General features: G+C 43.4%; 1 protein-coding gene across 1 annotated transcript in view; it reads right to left on the bottom strand.

Annotated features, from left to right (window-relative positions):
- LOC120940997 (lipoxygenase homology domain-containing protein 1-like) overlaps window positions 1-23,208 on the bottom strand; it is a 470,937-nt gene that overhangs the window by 103,125 nt on the left and 344,604 nt on the right. The window contains exons 38-40 of the mRNA XM_040354208.1: window positions 22,986-23,140; window positions 6,179-6,257; window positions 4,826-4,954 (exon numbers count right to left, since the gene is read on the bottom strand). Of these exons, the coding sequence (XP_040210142.1) occupies window positions 4,826-4,954; window positions 6,179-6,257; window positions 22,986-23,140 (363 nt within the window). The remainder of the gene's footprint in view (window positions 1-4,825; window positions 4,955-6,178; window positions 6,258-22,985; window positions 23,141-23,208) is intronic.

Genomic DNA, 23,208 nt, shown 5'->3' with positions numbered 1-23,208 from the left:
AGACATTACACAAAATGTTGGATCATGCTTGTGTGAATGTGTACCCATTCAGCTAAAAGAGTATTCGTGAGGTCAACTATTATTGTTGGATGAGAGGACCTGGCTCTCGATCGGCATTTCAATTCACACCAAAAGTGTTCAGAAAGGTCGAAATCAGGGCTTTGTGCAGGCCACCTGGTTCCTCCATAGCAAACTCATCAAACAATGTCGTTACGGACTTGGCTTTATGCATGGGGGCACAATCATTAGGGAACAGAAAAGGCCTTCCCCAAACTGCTGCTACAAGGATAGAAGCAAACAATTGTCTAAAATGTCTTTACATTAACAGTAACTTTCACTAGAAACTCCTGAACTCACTAACTTGAAGGCGTGCCCTCACATTTTTTGCCATATAGTGTAAGAATTATTATAGAACTGGAGCCAACCCTAAAAAACTACGGGCCAGATTCACGTAGATGAGCGGCGGCGTAACGTATCGTAGATACTTTACACCGCTGCAATTTTTCATCGCAAGTGCCTGATTCACCAAGCACTTGCGATGAAAACCTATGCAGGCGGCCTCCGGCGCAAGGCGGGCCAATTCAAATGGGCGTGTGCCATTTAAATTAGGCGCGCTCCCGTGCCGGACCTACCGCGCATGCTCCGTTTCCGAAATCCCGCCGTGCTTTGCGCGAAGTGACGTCATTTTTTCGAACGGCGACGCGCGTAGCGTAATTCCGTATTCCTGGACGGCTTACGCAAACGACGTTATTTTTTAAATTTCTACGTGGGAACGACGGCCATACTTTATACAGCAATACGATTGCTGTGTAAAGTTAAGGCACCAAAAAAACGACTAACTTTGCGACGGGAAACTAGACTAGCGGTGACGTAGCGAATGTGAAAAACCGTCGTGGATCGTCGTAACTCCTAATTTGCATACCCGACGCTGGTTTACGACGCAAACTCCAACCAGCGGCGGCCGCGGTATTGCATCCTAAGATCCGACAGTGTAAAACAATTACACCTGTCGGATCTTATGGCTATCCATGCGTAACTGGTTCTATGAATCAGTCGCATAGATAGAACAACAGATACGACAGCGTATCAGGAGATACGCCGTCGTATCTGCTCTGTGAATCTGGCCCTACATTGCTACATTAAGTTTATGTTTTTCCCAACCTGTGTGTTCTGTGTGTTGAGAAGATACCTCAGAGTATAGAAATTACTTTATCTGAGCTGTAACAACTATGCAAAAATAATAGCCTTTTCTAACTATCCAATCGAATGATATCAGAAGATTATTACCGCACACAGTAAAAGAATGGCCATTTCAGAAAATAGGTCATTAAGATAGAATTAGTTTCCAAGGATGAAGAAGATTCTCATTAACTGCTCACCCAGATAACTCAATGTTGATGATTAATTTAAAGCAGAGATGAATTTGAAAATGAAATGTTTCTAAAAATCATTAAAATTTCAATATACCAAATAGTGTATGATTTCCTTTAGGTACTGATTACAGCATTATCCAAAAGGTATTTAAAAGTCTTTACTTCTGTCACACATTCAAAAACCAACAACTTAATTTAACCAATGGCAGTAGGAGGAGACATACAAATTATTTCCTTATGCCCCAATGGCTGACTGCACATTTAGGAATGCTCTGTCATATCTCGAAACAGCCTAAACTTAAAGAGTCATTTTCTCTACCTTGCATAAACATTTTTATGGCTTTTTTGTCAACAGCAATAATCACATGGAAAGTATTAATGTAAAACAATATATAGAAAATGTTAACGTAAGGGCCAAAATTAACTAAAATGTGACCCACATGCTTCCATGTCTTGATGTTAGGGTTTGTCCCTCTAAGACAGGTGACTGAAGCAAACTACCAAGTTGGTCCACAATATTTGGTAATGCAGGAACCAGGGTTATATACTCTGGGCCAGATTCACAAAAGAGATACAACGGCGTAGCTCCTGATACGCCGTCGTATCTCTGTGATCCGCCCGTCCTAACTATGCGGCTGATTCATAGAATCAGTTACGCATAGCTAGCCCTAAGATCCGACAGGTGTAATTGACTTACACTGTCGGATCTTAGGATGCAATTCTATGCCGGCCGCTAGGTGGCGAGGCCATTGCGGTCGGCGTAGAATATGCAAATGACTAGTTACGGCGATCCCCGAACGTCCGCGTTACCCGTCGCTCTAACTTTACGTTGTTTCCGTCGAGATACGCATCGTAAAATTAGGGCTGAGCCCTAGGTGTTCTAAGCCATGTTAAGTATGGCCGTTGTTCCCGCGTCAAAATTTAAAACATCACGTTGTTTGCGTAAGTCGTCCGTGAATGGCGCTGGACGCCATTTACGTTAACGCCGAAACCAATGACGTCCTTGAGACGTCATTTAGCGCAATGCACGTCGGGTAATTTACCCAACGGAGCATGCGCAGTATGCTCGGCGCGAGAACGCGCCTAATTTAAATGGTGCCCGCCCCATTTGAATTGGGCGGGCTTGCGCCGAGCGCATTTACGTTACACCACCGCAAGTTTACAGGTAAGTAGTTTGTGAATCAGGGACTTATGCTGCAAACTTGCGGCGGTGTAACGTAAATGGATTACGTTACGCCGCCGCTGCGTAGCGGAAATGTATGTGAATCTGGCCCTGTATACCTATTTTATTAATGATATATTTTATATACCGATCCTTCATAATATATACTGTTTGTGTGGTTTGTGTGTGTACGTATAGTGGTATTTTGTTGAAAGGGGCCCTTGTTGCTGGGGGGGGGGGGTGGAATTATTGTTGCTGGTTAATTCATCGTTACTGACTGCAGGGGATCTATTTTAGTGCTTTCCTCAACATCATTATTAATTTCCATACAAATTACTTAGTACCACAAAATGATACCTGAAACTGTATGCTCTAAAAGGGGCGGTACTGGTAAGTGGTTAGAGGATGGAACTAAGGGGTGGTGTTTGAAGGTAGATAGGGGAAGAGACAAGGGGTGACCCAGAAGGAGGAGTTTCTCCACCTATTCTCTGGGGGGAAAAAGCCCTGTGCATATGTATGTACACTTTATTGACAAAAGTATTGGGACGCCTGCCTTTACACAAACATGAACTTTAATGGAATACAGTCTTAGTCCATAGGATTCAATATTGAGTTGGCCCACCCTTTGCAGCTATAGCAGCTTCAACTCTTCTGGGAAGGCTGTCCATAAGGTTTAGGAGTGTGTTTATGGGAATGCTTGACCATTCTTCCAGAAGCGTATTTGTGAGGTCAGGCACTAATGTTGGACGAGAAGGCCTGGCTCGCAGTCTCCATTGTAATGGATATCAAAGGTTTTTTTTTTCAGGTTGAGATCAGAACAGGATGCAGGCCAATCAAGTTCCTCCACCTCAAACTCGCTCATCCACACTATTATGTCAAAAGTATTGGGCCACCCCTCCATATAATTTGGTGGAGGGGGGTTTATGGTGTGGGGTTGTTTTCCAGGGGTTGGGCTTGACCCCTTAGTTCCAGTGATTGGAACTCTTAAGGCATCAGTATACCAAGACATTTTGGACAATTTCATGCTCCCAACTTTGTTTGGGGATGGCCCCTTCCTGTTCCAACATGACTGCGCACCAGTGCACAAAGCAAGGTCCATAAACACATGGGTAAGTGAGTTTGGGGTGGAGGAACTTGACTGGCCTGCACAGAGTCCTGACCTCAACCTGATAGAACACCTTTGGGATGAATTAGAGTGGACCCAGGTCCCATCCAGGGGGTCCAGTATATATATATATATATATATATATATATATATATATATATATATATATATATATATATATATATATATATATATATATATATATATATATAGACATAAGTATCCTTTTCCTATGCCAACCTGCTAAACAAATATGAACTTTTCAGCTTATACAGAAGTAATTGGTGCTCTCTGCTCCAGTCTGTCCCCATAGATTTGGTATTCATTGGGGACCTCACTGTTGCCTCTCACACAACACAGAGATTGTAAGACTAGACTGGCAATTCTAATCTGAACATCAACATTAATTCTCTTTCACTGCCTTCTGCAATTAAAAAAATGTCAGAATTTAAATATTAGTCTCCCTTTAATGCTGTACTTAAAGCGGTGGTTCACCCTCATTACCAACATTCTAGCATTAAATTAAGCATAGTAGAGCGAGCTACAGTATGCCTTTATTTTATTTTTTTAGCCCCGTACTCACTGTTTAATCCTATAGTGAAGATTCCGACTCCCCGCGGGGAATGGGCGTTCCTATTCAGAGGGCTATGGCACGTCACGCTCCCCGAAGATAGTCGGAGTAGGTCTTGGCTCTTCACGGCGCTATACGGCGCCTGCGCACAGACTATGCGCAGGCGCCGTGAAGAGCCAAGTCCTATTTCGGCTATTTCCGGAGAAGCGTGACGCACCAGAGCCGGCTGTCAATCTTCCCTCTGGATAGGAACGCCCATTCCCCGCGGGTAGTCGGAATCTTCACTATAGGATTAAACAGTGAGTACGGGGCTAAAAAAATAAATAAAGGCATACTGTAGCTCGCGCTACTATGCTTAATTTAATGCTAGAAAAAAAAAATTATAGGGTGAACCCCCTCTTTAAGTGATGTAATTTGGTAGATGAATGACCTGAAAGCTACCGTTTGTGGGCTGGGCCACCTTCTTCACTGCTGGGAAATGGAGACACAATGAACCACACACAAGGCTGTGCCTACTACAAGTATGGTTTCTTAGTTTTGTAAGGAAGGCAAATTTAACAAATATGTTGTAAATATTGGTTAAATATAAGTATCTTTCATGTTTATGTTATCACCTTTTAGTAAGATTCCAGTTTCTATAAATTCTTCCAGGGAAGGAGAAGTTATCCAGTCATTGTGATAAAATATGTATTTTGAAGCAGTAAAGTCCTCTTTAACCACAATTTTTTCCAGGAACCATGATTCTGTAGAAACAACAATACCGTTAGACTGTCCCTTCAGTACACCATAATTAAAGGTTATTTGTGCTTTTCAAATCCAAATAAAAGAAATGCTTAGCGAATATAGTTGGTCATGTTATGTGTAATATATACAGCAAATTATCCTAGGCTGAAATGTAATTCAAAGTTAAAAAAATGGAAAAACATTATTTCAAAGGAAATCTGAATTTTCTATGGTTCCATCCAGCTGTCATGTTGTTTGTGCTTTGTAGAAGAGTTAAAAAACGCTTTTTACAAAGAGAGAAGCTTTTATTGAAAATCTTTAGACTAGACACAAACAAATGCCATTGGCAGAAAAGCAAGCAATGGCACTTGAGGGCCAAGGCAACTTTTTCGATGCCTTGTATGCAAAATAAGGTGCAGCACTTTATTGTCTTATGGTTGTCTTATACATAGGCAGCTAATCTGCAAAGAAAGCTAATTTCATAGAAATATCTGTAGGATTTCAAACTACTGGAATAGAAGGTGTGATCTTTTAACAACTGCATTAGTACATTTTTGCACCTCTTGTATGGCTGCCATCGCCATTGGGTGGCCAATATCGTTGAAGTGTTATAAGAGAAAACTTGCGCGCTACTATGTTCTAATTTTTTAGGTAAATATAAACCATCAACCTCCAGTAAATGAAGTGAAAATTTTCTTTGAGCGCCATTTATACAAGAAGTGCCATTCCTTGGAGCGCGCTGTTTCCTCTATATGTGGAATTACCCAAGATGTTTTCATGCCAAGTTTTGGACGTAGTTCTTCGTCTTCACCTGGAACCTGGATGCCTTTACAGATCCATCAGCAGGATTCCTTATCTGACTATCTGATGAGCCTTGTTTGACCCTTGGGTCATTGTTGGAGGTGAGCGACCAATTCATAAACTTAACAGTCGATGCTTGGATAGATGTTTTATCTGTTTTTTCTTCTATCACGTTATCTCTATGAGATTTTTGCCTTTATATGAACTAACTCCTACTATTGGGCTTTAGTTGGACTTTATTCACATTTATTTATATATTTGTTTGTATGTTTGGATACTCAGAATATTTTTTCTTTGAGTATACTACTTTATGGCACATTATTGAATAAGCGCACCATTCTCATCTTTTTCTTTTACAATATCGTTGAAGAATCACGGTTATGGCTAAAAAGTAACAGTCTTGGAAGGCTGGGTCTGTTTATTAGTAACATATCTATATATACCTCTTTTTGCATTTCTGAAACCAAGAACAATCCTCTGAAGTTTTCCAAGATACACAGCTTTGATTTTAAAGTTATCCACCTAAGACGAAAATAAAAGCAATACATTAAAAATGCTGGTTAACTACTACAAAAATGTCAGTGTCTGAAAATTAAGTGCATTCAATGCAGATATGCACTACCATGACATCCTGTATACTTGCATCTTGTGTAACTTGACTTAAACAATGCCCATAGTTTATCTAGAGAGAATTGGGGTAGACAGATGTGATAATATATGTTTACAGAGATGTCACTAGTTCTAATTCATGGAGTGACTGCACTAATTACTTCTTTGCTCTGGTATACTGTACTGTTTTTCAGGTAAGAGATACATGCGAGCACAAAGTGTGTTCCATTTATACAGTATGTGATGCACTTGAGTTGCCAAGTGGCCTTCACTCACATGTGCCTGGTTACCATTCATAGAAAAAATGTATATTTATTGGTTGATAGTGGTTACACGATTTGATAACTGATTTATTTATTTTCTGATTGAAATAATTGATCTATACTCAACAACCCATTTGACTGATATGCCACACATGGGGAAGTAGATTTTTATTATTGATAGGTAAGATGCAATCATAACTCACGATCATAAGTCATCAATCGCATCTCTATTTCCACCATGTTCACCTCATAATCTGATTGATTGAAATACGATTATATTCATGAACAAAATATCTCAATGCTGACTATTAATGCAAGCGATCAATCATTTTAAATGAATCTAATCAAAATTGAGTCTAACTCGATCAGAAGAGAAGTTATGGCTATTTGATTTTTTTCAGATTCAATAATTTGGATCAAATTGCAGACCATTTGGATTAAAAACATCAAAATATGTATGGCGACCATAAAAACAGCCATGCAACCTCTGAACTGCCTGGTACTAATGTCTAGACAAGTAAAGGAGCAATTCATTTTAAGCTCATCACACATTGCACAACTGTCCAGTAACGTTGTCTCAGTGCATGTATTAAAGATAAAGTCTAGATAGTGTTTTTTACCATTTTTTAAAACATATTTATAAAAAAAACTCCAGGGTACTCACATGATACAGTTTCTTCAGCGCACTACTCTATGACAAATAGAAAAAAATCTAATGAGATCGTATTTCCCTCCGCAGTGAAACAACCCGCTGCCTCCTACACTGTCCTGTCCCCTCCCCAACGTGTGTTGACACATATTTTAAATAAATATGTTTTAAAAAACGGTAAAACACTATCTAGACCTTATCATTTATACGTGTATGGAGACAACGTTACTGGACAGTTCAGGATCCCACAGAGATCTATCTCCACAGATCCCAGAGGTGGTTTGTTTGCGTGATCTGACCAAACTTAATTGTGTGGTCACACGCTCCCAGGGTGAGCAGATTCGCACATGGACACGTTTGGAGCACCATTATAAGAATTTGATCATATAGCTCTATTTAATGGACTTTATGGATGTATCAGAGATTATATATTCATTCAAATATTTTATTAATATTGGGTTGTGCTATATGCACTTTGGCACTTTATTCACTATACACCTTTATTTAAATATATACAATGTTATATGTCACAAATAATGTTGTCATACTGATATTAACACAAATTTGGGTTCTTTAGTATAAGCATAGTGTGTCACTATTTATATTTATTTTAATAAGCGCGAACATATGGGATTGTGATCAGTGACAGCAGCTGAATATACAGCATGGTACTTAGGATATATTTATAACAGTGGTAGCTCACAAGATTCTTTCAGTGTATATTAGGGCTGTTACTGATCAAAAATTTTCTGTTCGATTAATCGTTTTTTTTTTTCTTCGATTAATCGACTAATTTCGATTAATTATAACGCACATACAGATCCAACTACTTTTAGCTGATCTCCTTGCAGGCTGATTCCCAGTGCAGCTACCAACAACTGGAAAAATGGATAGCAGGATACAAAAAACACACAAAGGCAGCGCTCGATGGGAATAGCATTAAAACTTTTATAGTCTTCAAGTAGGTAACCAAATAAATATTGCACTGGAGATAAAATCAATGTAGCTACATAAACTGTAAAAATGGTGCGAGTAATACCAAACGGTACCAAAAGCAGTCATAAAAACATGTAGCTAAGTATGAGACTGGTATAAAAATGTGTACAACGATGCCACTGCTGAATCCAGATGAGGAGAGGTTAACATCAGTCCGTCGGCATGTAGATGTCCCATGAAGGGAACTATCACAACTCCCAGAGGATGGCTGTAGAATCCCAGGTTGATAGAGGGAAGTGATAGAGGGAAGTGTTACAGCCCTTGTGTGTGGCAGATAGTAAGGTCCCGCCGGCATGCAGATATGAAGGCACAGCAAAGGAGCCCTTCAGATGGACACGGCAAGCCCCGCCGGTGTCCGTGACGTTACTGGATCTCCGACAGAACTCCCTGAAGGCCCAGAAGCCGGCGGAGAGGTGAGTACCAATCAAAAGAATTTTAATCGATCAAAAAGATTTTGATCGATCAAAAAAATTAAAGATTAATCGATTAATTAAAAGTTAATTTGCACAGCCCTAGTGTATATGTATATTTTCTTCCTCACTAATGTGCGCTTATGAGGCTACACTGATGGGCACTGATGAGGCTGCACTGATGGGCACTGATGAAGCTGCATTGATGTGCACTGATGAGGTGGCACTGATGAGCACTGATGAGGTGGCACTGATGGGCTCTGATAAGCTGCACTGATAGGCATGGATGGGCACTGATAGGCATCACTGATGGGTACTGATAGGTGGCACTAATGGCTACTGATAAGCTGCACTGATTTTCTCCCATTTGGGCTCCTAAATGCACAATTGAAAGTATTTTGTTAAATCTGTTTAATAAGTGCACACAAACAAATTATATTGTGAACTGCTAATTTACTGTGATATTTACATGTGCACAAAGAGGGTTTATAGGGAAGAAGAGGGGGAGGAGATTAGGTGAAGGCTTTGTTTTTTATTTATCAGAATAGAAGTAAGGCTGCATTCACACCTGAGCGTAGCGTTTTGCGGCGTTTTTTACCACGATTTACCGCGACCAAACGTGGAGTGTTTTACCGTGATTTTCCGTGATTTGCCACGACAAAACGCGGCGTTTTGTAGTGGAGATGTGAACCATCTCCATAGAGAATAATGTATTTTTCCCCTCTAGCATTTTGGGGCGTCGCGCTTCAGGCGACAAAACGCTCAGGTGTGAATGCAGCCTAAGCAGGGCTGACACCATTTGTTTTGCAATTTAAAGCTGTGTTGTCATGTCAAAGATGAAGGCAGAAGCACATGATATTTCTGGAATATCAACAGTTATTTTGCTCTATGTGTAATGTATTTTGAGGAATAAAACATAGGAAATGTGTATGTATTCCAGAGATGTATTAGTATGTTTTGTTTTTTGCCTTGATATATGGTTTAGCTTACAAACAAATTTGGTTAAAACACATATGTGTGTTAAAAGCGAGGCCTCTTTCACACGGGCTGTCAGGTCAGGTTTATTTGTCAGTTTTTCAGGCGGACCTGATCAGACTCTCCAGTCTCTTCTATAGAGCGGCGTATGTCAGCAGACACATGTCCCGAGAATCGCCGTTTTTGGCAATCTAAATACTTTAAAGTGCAAAACAGGGATTTTGGGTCTTTTAGACCTCCGATCCCTCCATAAAGAGTACCTGTCACCACCTATTACTGTCACAAGGGATGTTTACAGTCATTGTGACAGTAATAAAGTGATCAAATTTTTTAAAATACCAAGAAAAATAAATAAAGTAAATTAGAAAAACATAATACGCACACGTAAGTCGCGCCCACATATGTAAATGGTGTTCAAATCACACATGTTAGGTATCGCTGCGACCGTCAGAGCAATAATTCTAGCAGTAGACCTCCCCTGTAACTCTAACTTGGTAACCGTGATTTTTTTTTTAAAGTGCTGCCTATGAAGATTTTTAGGGACTGTAGTTTGTCGTCATTCCACAAGTGTGCACAATTTCAAAGCTTGACATGTTGGATATCTATTTACTCAGGGTAAAATCATCTTTTACATTATACAAACATATTGGGCTAACTTGACTCTTCCGTTTTTTAGTTAATGAAAGTGTATTTTTTTCTAAAAAATTGCATTTGAAAGACCGCTGCGCAAATACAGTGTGACATAAAATATTGCAACGATCGCCATTTTATTCTCTAGATTCTCTGCTAAAAATATATGTATATATATAATGTTTGGGGGGTGCTAAGTAATTTTCTAGCAAATACAGATTTTAACTTGCAAGCAACAAATGTCAGAAATAGGTTTATGCCGCGTACACACGACCGTTTTTCGGGTTGTAAAAAATGAAGTTTTTAATGGTCTAGAAAAAACAACGTTTTTTTTTCAACCCGAACGTTAAAACGGCCTTGCTCTAGCAAAGCGCGGCGACGTACAACACGTACGACGGCACTACAAAGGGGAAGTTCCATTCGGATGACGCCACCCTTGGGGCTGCTTTTGCTGATTTTGTGTTAGTAAAAGACGATTTGCGCTTTTCAGTCTGTTACAGCGTGATGAATGTGCTTACTCCATTACGAACGCTATTTTTACCAGAACAAGCGCTCCCGTCTCATAACTTGCTTCTGAGCATGCGCGTTTTTTTCACGTCGTTAAAGCCCACACACGACCATTTTTTAAGACGTTAAAAACGACAACGTTAAAAACGTAGTGAAAAATTAGAGCATGTTCTAAATTTTTAATGCCCATTTTTTACATCGTGAAAAATGCTCTGGAGCCCACACACGATCGTTTTTAATGACATTAAAAAAACCTTCATTTTTTACAACCTGAAAAATTGGTCATGTGTATGGGGCATAACTCATGAAAGGCTTAGGGGCAGATCCACGTACCTGCGCGCAATAATACGACGGGTGCAGCATATCTAAGATACACTAGCCGCCGTAACTTTTTTTTTTTAATCCTCGTAATGGCGCGCCATTCAAATCTCTGTGATGGGGACGTGTTTTATGTAAATACCTCGTGACCCGACGTAAACAACGTTTTTTTAACTGTGCATGCGCCGTCCGTGGGGGTATTCCAATGCGCATGCTCGAAATTAACCCGGAACAAGCCAATGCTTCCGACGGTGATGTCATTCTACGCAAATCCCTATTCGCGAACGGCTTACGCAAAGGACGTAAACATTTCAAATTTCTACGCGGGAACGACGGCCATACTTAACATTGAGTACGCCTCATAACAGTAGCTTTAACTATACGCCGGAAAAGCCGAACGCAAACGACGTAAAAAAATGCGCCGGCCGGACGTACGTTCGTGGATCGCCGTAACTAGCTAATTTGCATACTCGACGCGGAATTCGACGAAAACGCCACCTAGCAGCCGCCGAAAAATTGCAGCTTAGATCCGACGGCGTACTAAGACGTACGCCTGTCGGATCTAGCCGAGATGCCGTTGTATCTTGTTTTGAAGATACAAAACAAAGATACGACGCGCAAAATTTGAAATTACGCGGCGTATCAAGAGATACGCCGGCATAATACTTTTGTGGATCTGCCCCTTAATATTGTAAGGCAACCTTAGTGTAAGTATAGCAATCATAAAAAAAAAAACACACACATAGGGCCTAATCCACAAACAGCGGCGCAATTTTAGTTAGTCAAAACTTATGTCATTTAAGTTACGGCGCCCTAAGTTGGTGTCGTAAGTGCCATATCCACAGCGCATTTGCGCACAAAATTGTGCCTGCGTAACTTAAATTCCGAGGCGTAAGGCGGGGTTATTGCAAGTGGGAAGGAAGTGGGCGTGCTTCATTGTAATGAGCCGTGACCCCATGCAAATGAAGGGCCGGCCGTACTGCGCATGCGCGCACAAATCTGCTGCTCACTGCGCATGTGCAGAACTTTGCTCGGCGCAATCAGTGAGATAGGTAAAAGGCCAAGCGTACTTAGTTTGAGGATCGCCCTGTGTATAAAAAGCCCCAGTCAAACACACTTCCCTTGCAAAAGTATATCCCAGTGTTTCCCTTCCATGAGCAATTTGCTTCTGCTCTTAACGTTTGTTGGTGTGTTGGTAAGTTGTGTTTGTGAGAAAAGTGTTTGAGGAGTTGGAGAGTCTAGTTGGTGTTTGTTTTTGATAAGTGTATTTTGTTATTTTGTTTGTTTGTTGTTTTTGCTGATTGTTTTTTTGTGCTTGTATTTTGTTTGTTTTTTGTTCGTGATTTATTTTGAATTTATAGTAGCTGTCTGCTTGTGTGTTTAGATTTTGGTTTGTTTTTTGGGTGTATATTTTTGTCTGTTTTTTTGGTGTGTATTTTTGTCTGTTTGTTGGGTGTGTATTGGTGATTGTTTTTTAGGTGAGTTTCTTGGTGCTGGGTGGTGTCTGTGATGGCCCCCAAGCGCAGGAAGCTTAATTTCACCCTGGGAGAGAAGCGAATTCTTGCTCGGGGCATCGTGCGATATGGGCGATATCTGCATGGCCCTGAGAGCCAGAACACCACCCCGGCCAGGAGGAAGGAGCTCCTTAAACGGATAACGGATCAGGTCAATGCGGCGGGGGGGGGAGACCAGGACCCCCGCTGGCATACAGAAAAAGATTAACGACCTTAGGAGCGTCGTCCGCAATAAGATGGCAAAGATGGACGCCCATACCAGGGGCACTGGAGGAGGGGGACCCTGCCCAGTCAGACTGACGGAGGAGGAATGGGCACTGGCCCAGTGTTTCCACCCACAGCAGGTGGTGGGCCTGCCTGGCTATCAGTCAGATGTTCCTGTGAGGACAGGTAAGTTTTTGTTTTTTCTCTCTGGTGATTAGCATGTGTGGGTGGGGGATGGGAAGATGTGCAAAGTGTGTGGATCCTCAAACCTGTGATTGTTTTGTGTCCTCCACAGATGGCCAGGAGGTTGCAGGCCCATCAGGCCAGGAGGTTGCTGGGCCATCGGGCCAGGCTGCTGCACCACCCCCAAGACAGGCTGCTGATGACTCCCAAGAAGGGCAGGATTCCCCAGGGAAGGGGAGTGGCCAAACCTCCCCTCATGAGGAGGTTGAGGGGGAGGAGGTTGAGGGGGAGGAGGATGAGGGGGAGGAGGATGAGGGGGAGGAGGAAGAAAATATTCAGATTGGCCGGGAAGTCCTGTTGGCCTCTGATATGATGACCTTTGAGTCTTCCCCTGAGGCTACCCCAGAGGCTGGCACCAGTCAGGCCACCATCAGGGGTAGCCCCTCCCACTTCTCCCCCAACAGGCCTCCACCCACAAGGGTCACTCTATCCCCTCCTCCCAGGCCACAAGCCTCAGGGGCAGGCAGGATGGCGATCCAGGCCACCAGGGGGGTGGCCGAGCGTCTGCCGGCCAGTCTGCTGAGGGACAATGCCCGGCAGACCCGCACTCTGGCTAAAATGCTACAAAAAATGAACCAGATGGAGCACAGCCTGGGTGTAATGATGGAGGCAGTCGGTGATGTGGCCACCAACTCAGTGGCGGTCATTACATGCATGAACGAACTACAGACTGCCACAACAGGCGTGGCCCAGGAGGTGACTGCCCTGACCCAGGCTGTGAAGGACAATACTAGGTCTGGCCAGGCCAATGCGGCTGCCCTCACTGCCTGTCTCACTAGAATTGCAGTGGCCTTGGAGGGCAGGCCAGCAGGGGAGGCTCCTCCTTCCCCTGCTCACCCCCCCAGGAGGCTCCTCCTTCCCCTCCCCCCCAGGAGGATCCTCCTTCCCCTGCTCACACCCCCCCATGGACATCCTCCCCGAGGGCGTGGCCGTGCCCGTGGCCAGCCAAGGCGTAGCACTCGCCGCCGATAATTAGCAGGGATACTTTTGTTTTTTTATTTTTATGTTTTTATTTTTATTTTTATTATTTCATTTGGTATTCTGTACTTATGATTTGATTTATGTGTGTGAATGATGTGTGAATGTGGGGGGGGGGGGGGGTGGCATTCCTGATAAAATAAGGGTGTCACCCTCAGTTTTGGTGGAGTAGGGATCCCCAGGACCAGGGAGAAGTGATCCCAGGTTCCTGAATGGTGTATGAATGCACAGTGACATAATTGGAGCCGTGGTGTGGCGTTGCTGCTCCCAAGTACCAAAGGGGGGGGGACTTGGATCTAATCCAATTCGATGTGCATGTGATGTGTCTGTGCTAGGGACCACAGTGGCGTGCATTCATGCATTCTCATTGTGACATCATTAATGTGCGTTTACTGTGCAAATATGCATTCTGCGAGGCGTCTCCTGACTGCTGTTCCCTCAGAAGAGGGGGTACCCTGGGTTACTAAAGTCACTATTATAGATAGGGGCATGGATGCCCCTGGCATGGTGGCATACAGATTGTAGTCCAGCAAGTGTGTGTGCTCAGCTCTTCCTTCATGGTATTGCTTTAGCTAACCTTTACACGGCATGTGTAAAATTAGGGCTGCTTTTATAAAGTGTAAAATTGCTCCGGGAAACTAACAGAAGCGCACAGGTCGTAATCTACGCCGCACACACTTAATTTTGTGGATCGCCCTATCTCCCTCATTTGCATCTTTGCCTATCAAATACAGCGGCGTGTTTAGCGTAATTTGCTCGTTTTGAGGATCAGGCGCAAAGATACGCGCGGTGTTAATTTAGAAATCTCGAGTTAAGTCGGCGCATCTGCTTTATGGATTTGGCCCCAGGTCCTTTAAGACTTTTATACTGTGAGCCACTCATGCATTTGCAAATTACGGATAAAGTCCTAAAACAGTACTTTAGGTTTTATGGGCTGCAGTGGTTATTCCTTTCTAATTAACAGATCTTTTTCAGACAGAGGGATAACTATCCTCATGAGAGCAGACTGGCTTTACTTTTTCATAAGAGCCTGTGTTTTGTGAATGCTGTCAAATTAGCCCTGTTTACGGAAAGCAGATCCTGCAGGCTTTACAGAAATTCATTTGCTGTAATATTTGTAGCTCTTAAAATGTGTAAAGAGGAACATTTTTTATTGCACATTTGGAAGGCAAACATTAACTGTTAGTAATGTCAACTTCTTGATGTCACTAAAACGGAACCAGTCAGAATTTTTTATTAACCTGTAGAGCAGCGTTTCTCAATTTTATTAAAAGATGAAACCATTTTAAACAGCAAACATTTCCCTGAAAGTCTTTATATATACTAACAGTTACAGAACCCCATTTGTTGTATATATACTTCTTTGATTCTGTTTTTACACATACCTACTGGACTGGGTTTTGTATAAAGTGTATTACTTGCCCTGATCTTGAATTGGGAACAGGGGGTGACAGCAGTGGCGTCGCTATGGGGGTGCGGGCTGCACCAGGGTGACATCCATCAGAGGGGTGACACCAAGGGCCAGCTGCCGGATTCCTGTGTTAGTGAGTGGCAGAGAAAGGGTGGAGCAGGGAGCAGGAGGCAGAAATGAAGAGAGAAACAGCAGCATTAAATAGACAGGAAGAGCTACCGGAGTTAACTTTCCAAGTTAACCAGTGGGTGATTGGTTGCTAGGACCATCTAGAAACCAATCACCTGCTGGTTAACTTGGAACAATAACTCCGGCAGCTCCTGCTATCTATTTATTGCTGCTGTTTCTCTCTTCCGATTCTTCCTCCTACTCCCTGCTCCGCTCTCCTGTGTCTCCCCCTCTGCATGCTTGAATAAGGTAGGAAGGGGCAGAGCTGTGGAAATGCAAAGAAGTCCAGAGGTGTGCGGGCTATGTAATGTAAAGGGGTCTGGAGGTGTGGGGGGGCTGTGTAATGTAAAGGGTTCCAGAGGTGTGGAGGGGTTGTGTAATGTAAAGGGGTCCAGAGGTGTGGAGGGGCTGTGTAATATAAAGGGGTCCAGAGGTGCAGGGTGCTGTGTAATGTAAAGGGGTTCAGAGGTGTGGGGAGCTGTGTAATGTAAAGGGGTCCAGAGGTGCAGAGTTGTGTAATGTAAAGGGGTCCAGAGGTGTGGGGAGCTGTGTAATGTAAAGGGGTCCAGAGGTGCAGAGCTGTGTAATGTAAAGGGGTCCAGAGGTGTGGGGAGCTGTGTAATGTAAAGGGGTCCAGAGGTGCAGAGCTGTGTAATGTAAAGGGGTCCAGAGGTGCTGGGGCTGTGTAATGTAAAGGAGTTCAGAGGTATGGGGGCTGTGTAATGTGAAGAGGTCCAGAGGTATGGGGGCTGTGTAATGTAAAGGGGGACTTCCTACATTTTTCCCCGCTGTTATACCTGCAGTCATAAAGATTTATATTAAGTTGCACTTTTCTTTCTGCATTTTCATACTTTTTTTTGGGGGGGGGGGGGGGGGTTGATGCTGGATGCCTAAATGCAGATTAGGAACTATCGTCTATGTTGTTTTCTCTGGAATTCACTTTGATTATGACTACTATTATAGTTCCAATGAACAATCAGGGTTATACATATTCTGAATATTTAGGAGGAGCATCTGTACAGCCTATACAGTAATACCTCGGATTGCAAATAACGCGGTTAACAAGCGTTTCACAATACGAGCTATTACTTAAAAAAAAATCCTCAGTCGGTTTTCGAGTGTTGTCTCGCAAAATGAGCAGGATTCAAGCCTCTGTGGTGTACTTAATTTGGCCAGAGGTGCCAAGTCTCTCCGTTGCCCCCCCCCCCATCTCTGGCCACATGCGGTACTGCATACAATAGAAGTCAACGTGGAACTAATTATCTTGTTTCCATTGACTTCTATGGGGAATCTCGCTTTGATTTGCGAGTGCTTTGGGTTACAAGCATTCTCCTGGAATGGATTATGCTCACAGTCCAAGGTTCCACTGTATAATGTTATGTACCATCTTATAATGTTAGTAAAAACCTCCAGGCATTTAGCGATCGGATGCTTTTTAAATAAATCTTCATGTGTTAACTCGTTGTGAGGACACAGCTGTTTATTTATTTTAAATATCTGGTATACAGCCTGGTATACACCATCGGATTTTCCACGGACAAAGCATAGAACTTTTGTCCGAAAGGGCATTGGCCATGAACTTGTCTTGCATACAAACGGCAAAGAATTGCCGGCCAACAAACACAAAATTACGTGGCTTTTTAGCTCTTTAGCGCTACCCTTTGTGCACCTTCTGCTTATGTTGTGTTATGCTTAGCATTGCTTCTGAGCATGCATGTTTGGAATTTTTTTCCAGAGGACTTCTGTACACACGATCGAATAATCTGACAAATTTTGTCGTAAAATTTTAAAGCATGCTATCAAACATTTGTTTTAGCGGAAAATCCGACAACAATTGTCCAATGGAGCATACAAACGGTCAGATTTTCCGACAACTGCCTGCCATCACACAATTCCCGTCGGAAAATCCGATCGTGTGTATCAAGCCTCGTACACACGACCGAGAAACTCGACGGGCGAAACACATCGTTTTGCTCGTTGAGTTCCTTCTTAGGCCCCGTACACACGAGAGGATCGATCCGCTGGAATTGATCCGCGGACCGGTTCCAGCGAATAGATCCCCTGGTGTGTACGATCCAGCGGATCTGTTTCCGCGGATTTTTGTCCCCGGGGATGGATTTCCAGCGGATCAAAATTTCTTGACATGCTAAGAAATCGATCCGCTGGAATCCAGTCCAACGGATTGATCCGCTGGTCTGTACAGACTCACCGGATCAATCCGTCCGAATCCATCCCCCGCATGCGTCGTAATGATTCGACGCATGCGTGGAAGTCCTTATATCACAGCGTCGCGCACATCGCCGCATCATTATCGCGGCGACGGCGCGACACGTCACCACGGACAGAATTCCGCCAGAGGATTTATTCGCGGAAACGGTCCGGAGGACTGTTTCCGCGGATAAATCCTCTCGTGTGTACTAGGCCTTAGGCTGTCGAGGATCTCGGCGAGCCAAATTTCTCCATTGCCGTAGAGGAAAAAGAAGACATGCTCTCTTTTTGGCTCGACGAGATCCTCGACAGTTTCCTCGTCGAAAAGTGTACACACGCCCAGTTTCCTCTGCAAATAAAACTCAGCAAGTTTCTTGCTGGTTTTTGCCGAGAAACTCGGTTGTGTGTACGAGGCCTGAGGCTTTAGAGCATTTTTGATGATTGTAGACCATTAATAAGGTTCCTTGCTTTAGTGCATATTTATTACTTGTACCAGGGACTCTGGACCATTGAGGAGGTTGAATTAATTTTGAATTCATATTGTATAACGACCTCGTTTTTTTTTTAATAACAGCATGCCATATGCTATACATGCACAGTTTCTATTGAAAAAACAGCCTATCAAATGTGATTTAGCAGAGCAAGCGGGAAGTAGTCTATATTACCTAAACTAAAGAAACTTCTTTGGATGAACCCTCACTTTACTTCTGCTGATGACTTTACACACAAATGGACAGTATCCAGCTAATGATTGAAGCAAGAAAACCATACACAGTTTGCATTTTGTGGTTTGGTGCTGATCTTTCTGCTCTAGAAACTCCGCGAGAATAATTACCTTATGGTACATAATATGGCCATGCTAAGGATGCATAATCCCAGAAATAGCTGCTTTCGTGCCTTCTGTTTTTTTACCATGCTCATCTGCTCCATGGATTGTCTGTCATTGTCCACCTTATAGGTGCAAAGATGTTTTGATGGATATAAAGTAACAGTATATGAAGTTACTGTATATAAAGTAATGGCAATTTAAAGTGGTATTTAGCTAAACTTGTGCGTATTGCAAAGTAACCTTTGAAGTGTGAGAACACAGCTTATAAAAAGACCTGTAATAACACTTGTCTTAGAAATGCTTTCAGCAGAAGGACACATAAAATGCAATCATGCTGAGGGGTAAAGAGCTGCTGTATTCCTAAGTATTTATTATGTTGTTTTTCCATATTTTATTTGTACTAAATGAAATGTACATAGAACATGACAGGGACAATGACCTTATGTCTCTGAGTGCTTATAATTGAGGCTTTAAGCTTGATTCACTATGGCATTCCATATGTATAAGGTTAGTAGCAGGCCAAGCTGACCTGTGTGGCAGGAGTTCAAATATTCTTAAGACTTCAGCAATTACACTTAAACAAATAGAAGTTGCTTTATTTGTCTCATCAATATGCATCTAACCCACAGAATATCTATTTTCTGTAAACGTATATTTGCATTTTATACTTTTTCGGGAAAGCAGAAAACCCATTAGCTGTGTTAGGCCTCTTTCACACTGTAATGATCCGCCCCGTGCACCTCCGCTTGCTCAGCGGGGATCGCTCCGTTGATCCCCGCTGAGCCAGCGGATGACAGGGCGGTCCCTGCACACTGTGCAGGGACGTCCTGTCTTTTCTCCGCTCCCCCCTATGGGGGGATCGAATGAACACGGACCGTATGTCCGTGTTCACCCGATCCGCCAGACGGAAGGAAAAGTAGGTTTTTCCTCTGTCACACTTTGGCGGATCGGAGCAGGTCGGATGTCAGCGGGCATGTCACCGCTGATATCCGCGGCTCCATAGAGGAGCACGGAGTGCCCGTTCAGGTCCGCAAAAAAAAACTGACAGACGGACCTGTACGGGCGCTCAGTGTGAAAGAGCACTGTCTTATAGAGTTCTATACTGTAAATACAGAATTCTATGTATTGAAGCGGAGTTCTACACAAAAATTGAATTTCTGCTTTTCGGATTCCCCCCCCCCCTCCGGTGTCACATTTGGGACCTTTCGGGGGGAGGAGGGAGCAGATATCTGGGAAATCCAGGTATTTGCTCCCACTTCCGGGCATAGATCGCCGCAGTATCCGTGGCGACCTACGCTACGTCCGGCACCTCCTCCATCCTCCCCCACTGTCTTCTGGAAGACACACATGTCCCAGAAGACAGCAGGAACGAGTGGGATTGCGCAGCGCGACTCGCACATGCGCAGTAGGGAACCAGGAAGTGAAGCCACAAGGCTTCACTTCCTGATTCCCTTACCAAAGATGGTGGCGCCTCCACCTGAGAGCCAAGGGACAGATCGGTTTTGGGTGTCGACATCGCGGGCGCCCAGGACAAGTAAGTGTCCATATATTAAAAGTCAGCAGCTGTAGTATTTGTAGCTGCTGACTTTTAATCTATTTTTTTTGGCAGAAATCCGCTTAAAGGTGAAAAACCTTTTGTGCTGAAGCTGCCCCCCAAACCCCCCGATCTGATCCAGCAATGTGCACAAGCCCAGCGGCTCCAGCCGCTGTCCCTCTCTTTATTGGACAGATTGATAGCAGCAAGAGCCATTGGCTCCTGCTGCTGTCAATCAAATCCTGTGACACCGGAGTGGGGGCGGGGCAGATGAACGCAGCAATGGGACTCGTGAGCGAGCCCACATGTGGGCACCCCAGAAGCAGAGGATTGGAGATGCTCTGTGCAAAACCCTTGCACAGAGCAAGTAAGTATAACATGTTTGTTATTTTTATAAACAAAAAAAAGCAAACCTTTACAAACCCTTTAAGAAAGCACAAGGCTCAATTCAATAGCATATACTTCATATATGCTTTGTAGAGTTTTGAGTGGAAATATGCCTCCATTTCTAGGTTCACATCTCACCTGGTAATCCCACCTAATTAGTCTCAGCTGTGCACAGACCTTTTTATTTGTCAGGTGGCGGCTCCTCTGTCCTCCATGCTTCCGCGGTGCGTCTCTTCTTCCCTCTTGCTAGGCATCCGATAGGATCGCCTGTCCTTTCAGCCAATCAGGTGAAGGGTATCAGACCCGCGCTTCCTGATTGGTGAAGAGGCAATTCATTGTTAGAAAAGCGAATACTCATTTGCTTTTCTAATACACCTGGGTGGGCTCAGAGTGCAATGCTCTGCGCCACAAGTCCACCCTTTTTTGAAGTATATTAGAGCCTATGGCTCTAATCAGGTGCTTCAGAAAAAACACGATTGCTGCTATAATTCATGATCCCGGTGTCCTGAAAGGGGCCAGACTCATGAATACAGGGTGGCCGCGGTGGTCATGGATAGATTCATGCTATGCATAATTCTATCCATTATTTATATAGGGTGTGGCATGGATAGAAGGGGCAGCGCCTGTGCGCCCTTAATGGATGGGCCGCCCCTGCAAACTACTATATGATAATAAATGGCTTCATCTGATCACTATCTTTAAATAAAACAGTTTTTTTGGCATGATCGATCATATTTTCAATATAAATGCCAATGATTTTGGCTAGGGAACGCAAACCTTTGAGCACAACTGTAGTTAATGTTACATATGTCTTGCAGCTCCAGCAGTTCTAAAAGCACTCTCAGCTTAAAGAGAGACCAGATACTGTGGCCAACAGTGGGGCTTTCAGCTGGATGACACTGAGGCCAGGATTGGCATATAATAGGGATAGGGTTGCCAATTTTTCTTCAAGCCAAATCCGAACACTTTAGCGGCACAGGGCAACCCCCCGGAGTATACACTATAGAATTATAAAAGACCTGGGACACCTGAAACAGTGGGTGTTGCCAAACTGCTCTTGCTGACATCATCACCACCCTCCCTCCTCCCCCTAGAAATGCTGGACCTGCCCCCAGACTGCAGCTCCCAGATGGGAACAAAGTTTTGTGTAACTATGTCAGTTTCTTGGGGAGGAGCCACCGCCCAGTCTGCATAATGTGTCAAAACCTGGACTGTCCAGGTGAATTTTGGACAGGTAGCAACCCTTAACCACTTAAGACCCGCGCTATTGACAAAATACATCAACAGCGCGGCTTTCAGGTGCCAACAGGACGTCTTTGGACATCTGGGGGGTGCGCAGCGGGTAAACACTGTCCCGGCGCATCGCTGGGAAGTCGATGCGTGTACCTGGCGGCCGCGATGTCCGCCGGGTACACGCGATCGTCGGGAACACAGCACGGACGTGGAGCTCTGTGTGTAAACACAGAGCTCCACGTGCTGTCAGAGAAGAGGAGACCGATCTGTGTCCCTTGTACATAGGGACACAGCATCGGTCACCTCCCCCAGTCAGTCCCCTCCCCCCACATAGTTAGAACACACCCAGGATACACATTTAACCCCTTCCTCACCCCCTAGTGTTAACCCCTTCACTGCCAGTCACATTTATACAGTAATTAGTGCATTTTTATAGCACTGATCGCTGTATAAATGTGAATGGTCCCAAATATGTGTCAAAAGTGTCCGATACGTCCGTCGCAATATCACAGTTCCAATAAAAATTGCAGATCGCCGCCATTACTAGTAAAAAAAAATAAAAATAAAAAAAAATCATAATTCTGTCCCCTATTTTGTATGCGCTATAACTTTTGCGCAAACCAGTCGCTTATTGCGATTTTTTTTTTTTTTTACAAAAATACGTTGAAAAATATGTATCGGCCTTAACTGAGAAAATTTTTTTTTTTTTTTTTTTAAATTGGGATATTTATTATAGCAACAAGTAAAAAAAAATATATATTTTTTTAATTGTCGCTCTTTTTTTGTTTATAGTGCAAAAAATAAAAACCGCAGAGGTGATCAAATACCACCAAAATAAAGCTCTATTTGTGGGGAAAAAAGGACGTCAATTTTGTTTGGGAGCCACGTTGCACGACCGCGCAAATGTCAGTTAAAGCGACGCAGTGCCGGAAGCTGAAATTTCGCCTGGGCACGAAGGGGGTTTTTGTGCCCAGTAAGCAAGTGGTTAATAGGGACCTGCTCCAAAGATGGTACCAGAGGTGTAAGAATTGCTTGGAGGTTTTCAGAACATTCTCCTCTCTCTTTCTAGTCATTCTGTAGCTATGGCAATATGTTTTTAGGGGTATTCAAACAGGCTGGACACATAGGCTGTCTAAAGTTGGTAATATGTTTCATAAAGTCAATGCATGATGCTGTTTAGTTACCTGTCTCGCAGAAAAAGTAAGCACTTCTGTGGCAGACTCATTTAAGAATTGCTTTCCAGAGTCACCAAGCTCTCCTTCCATGCTGATGTAAATGACTCCAGTACTTCCTCCATCCATTGCATCTCCGGTGTGTACATTAACTGTATACTCTACCACTGGAAAATAAATGAAATGCTTATGTGTAATGACTGCTGTTCTACTATTATTAAATGACAGATCAACA

This window comes from Rana temporaria, chromosome 5 (assembly GCF_905171775.1).
Source record: "Rana temporaria chromosome 5, aRanTem1.1, whole genome shotgun sequence".
Classification (NCBI taxonomy): Eukaryota; Metazoa; Chordata; class Amphibia; order Anura; family Ranidae; genus Rana; species Rana temporaria.
This window is presented reverse-complemented; position numbering and strand designations above follow the sequence as displayed.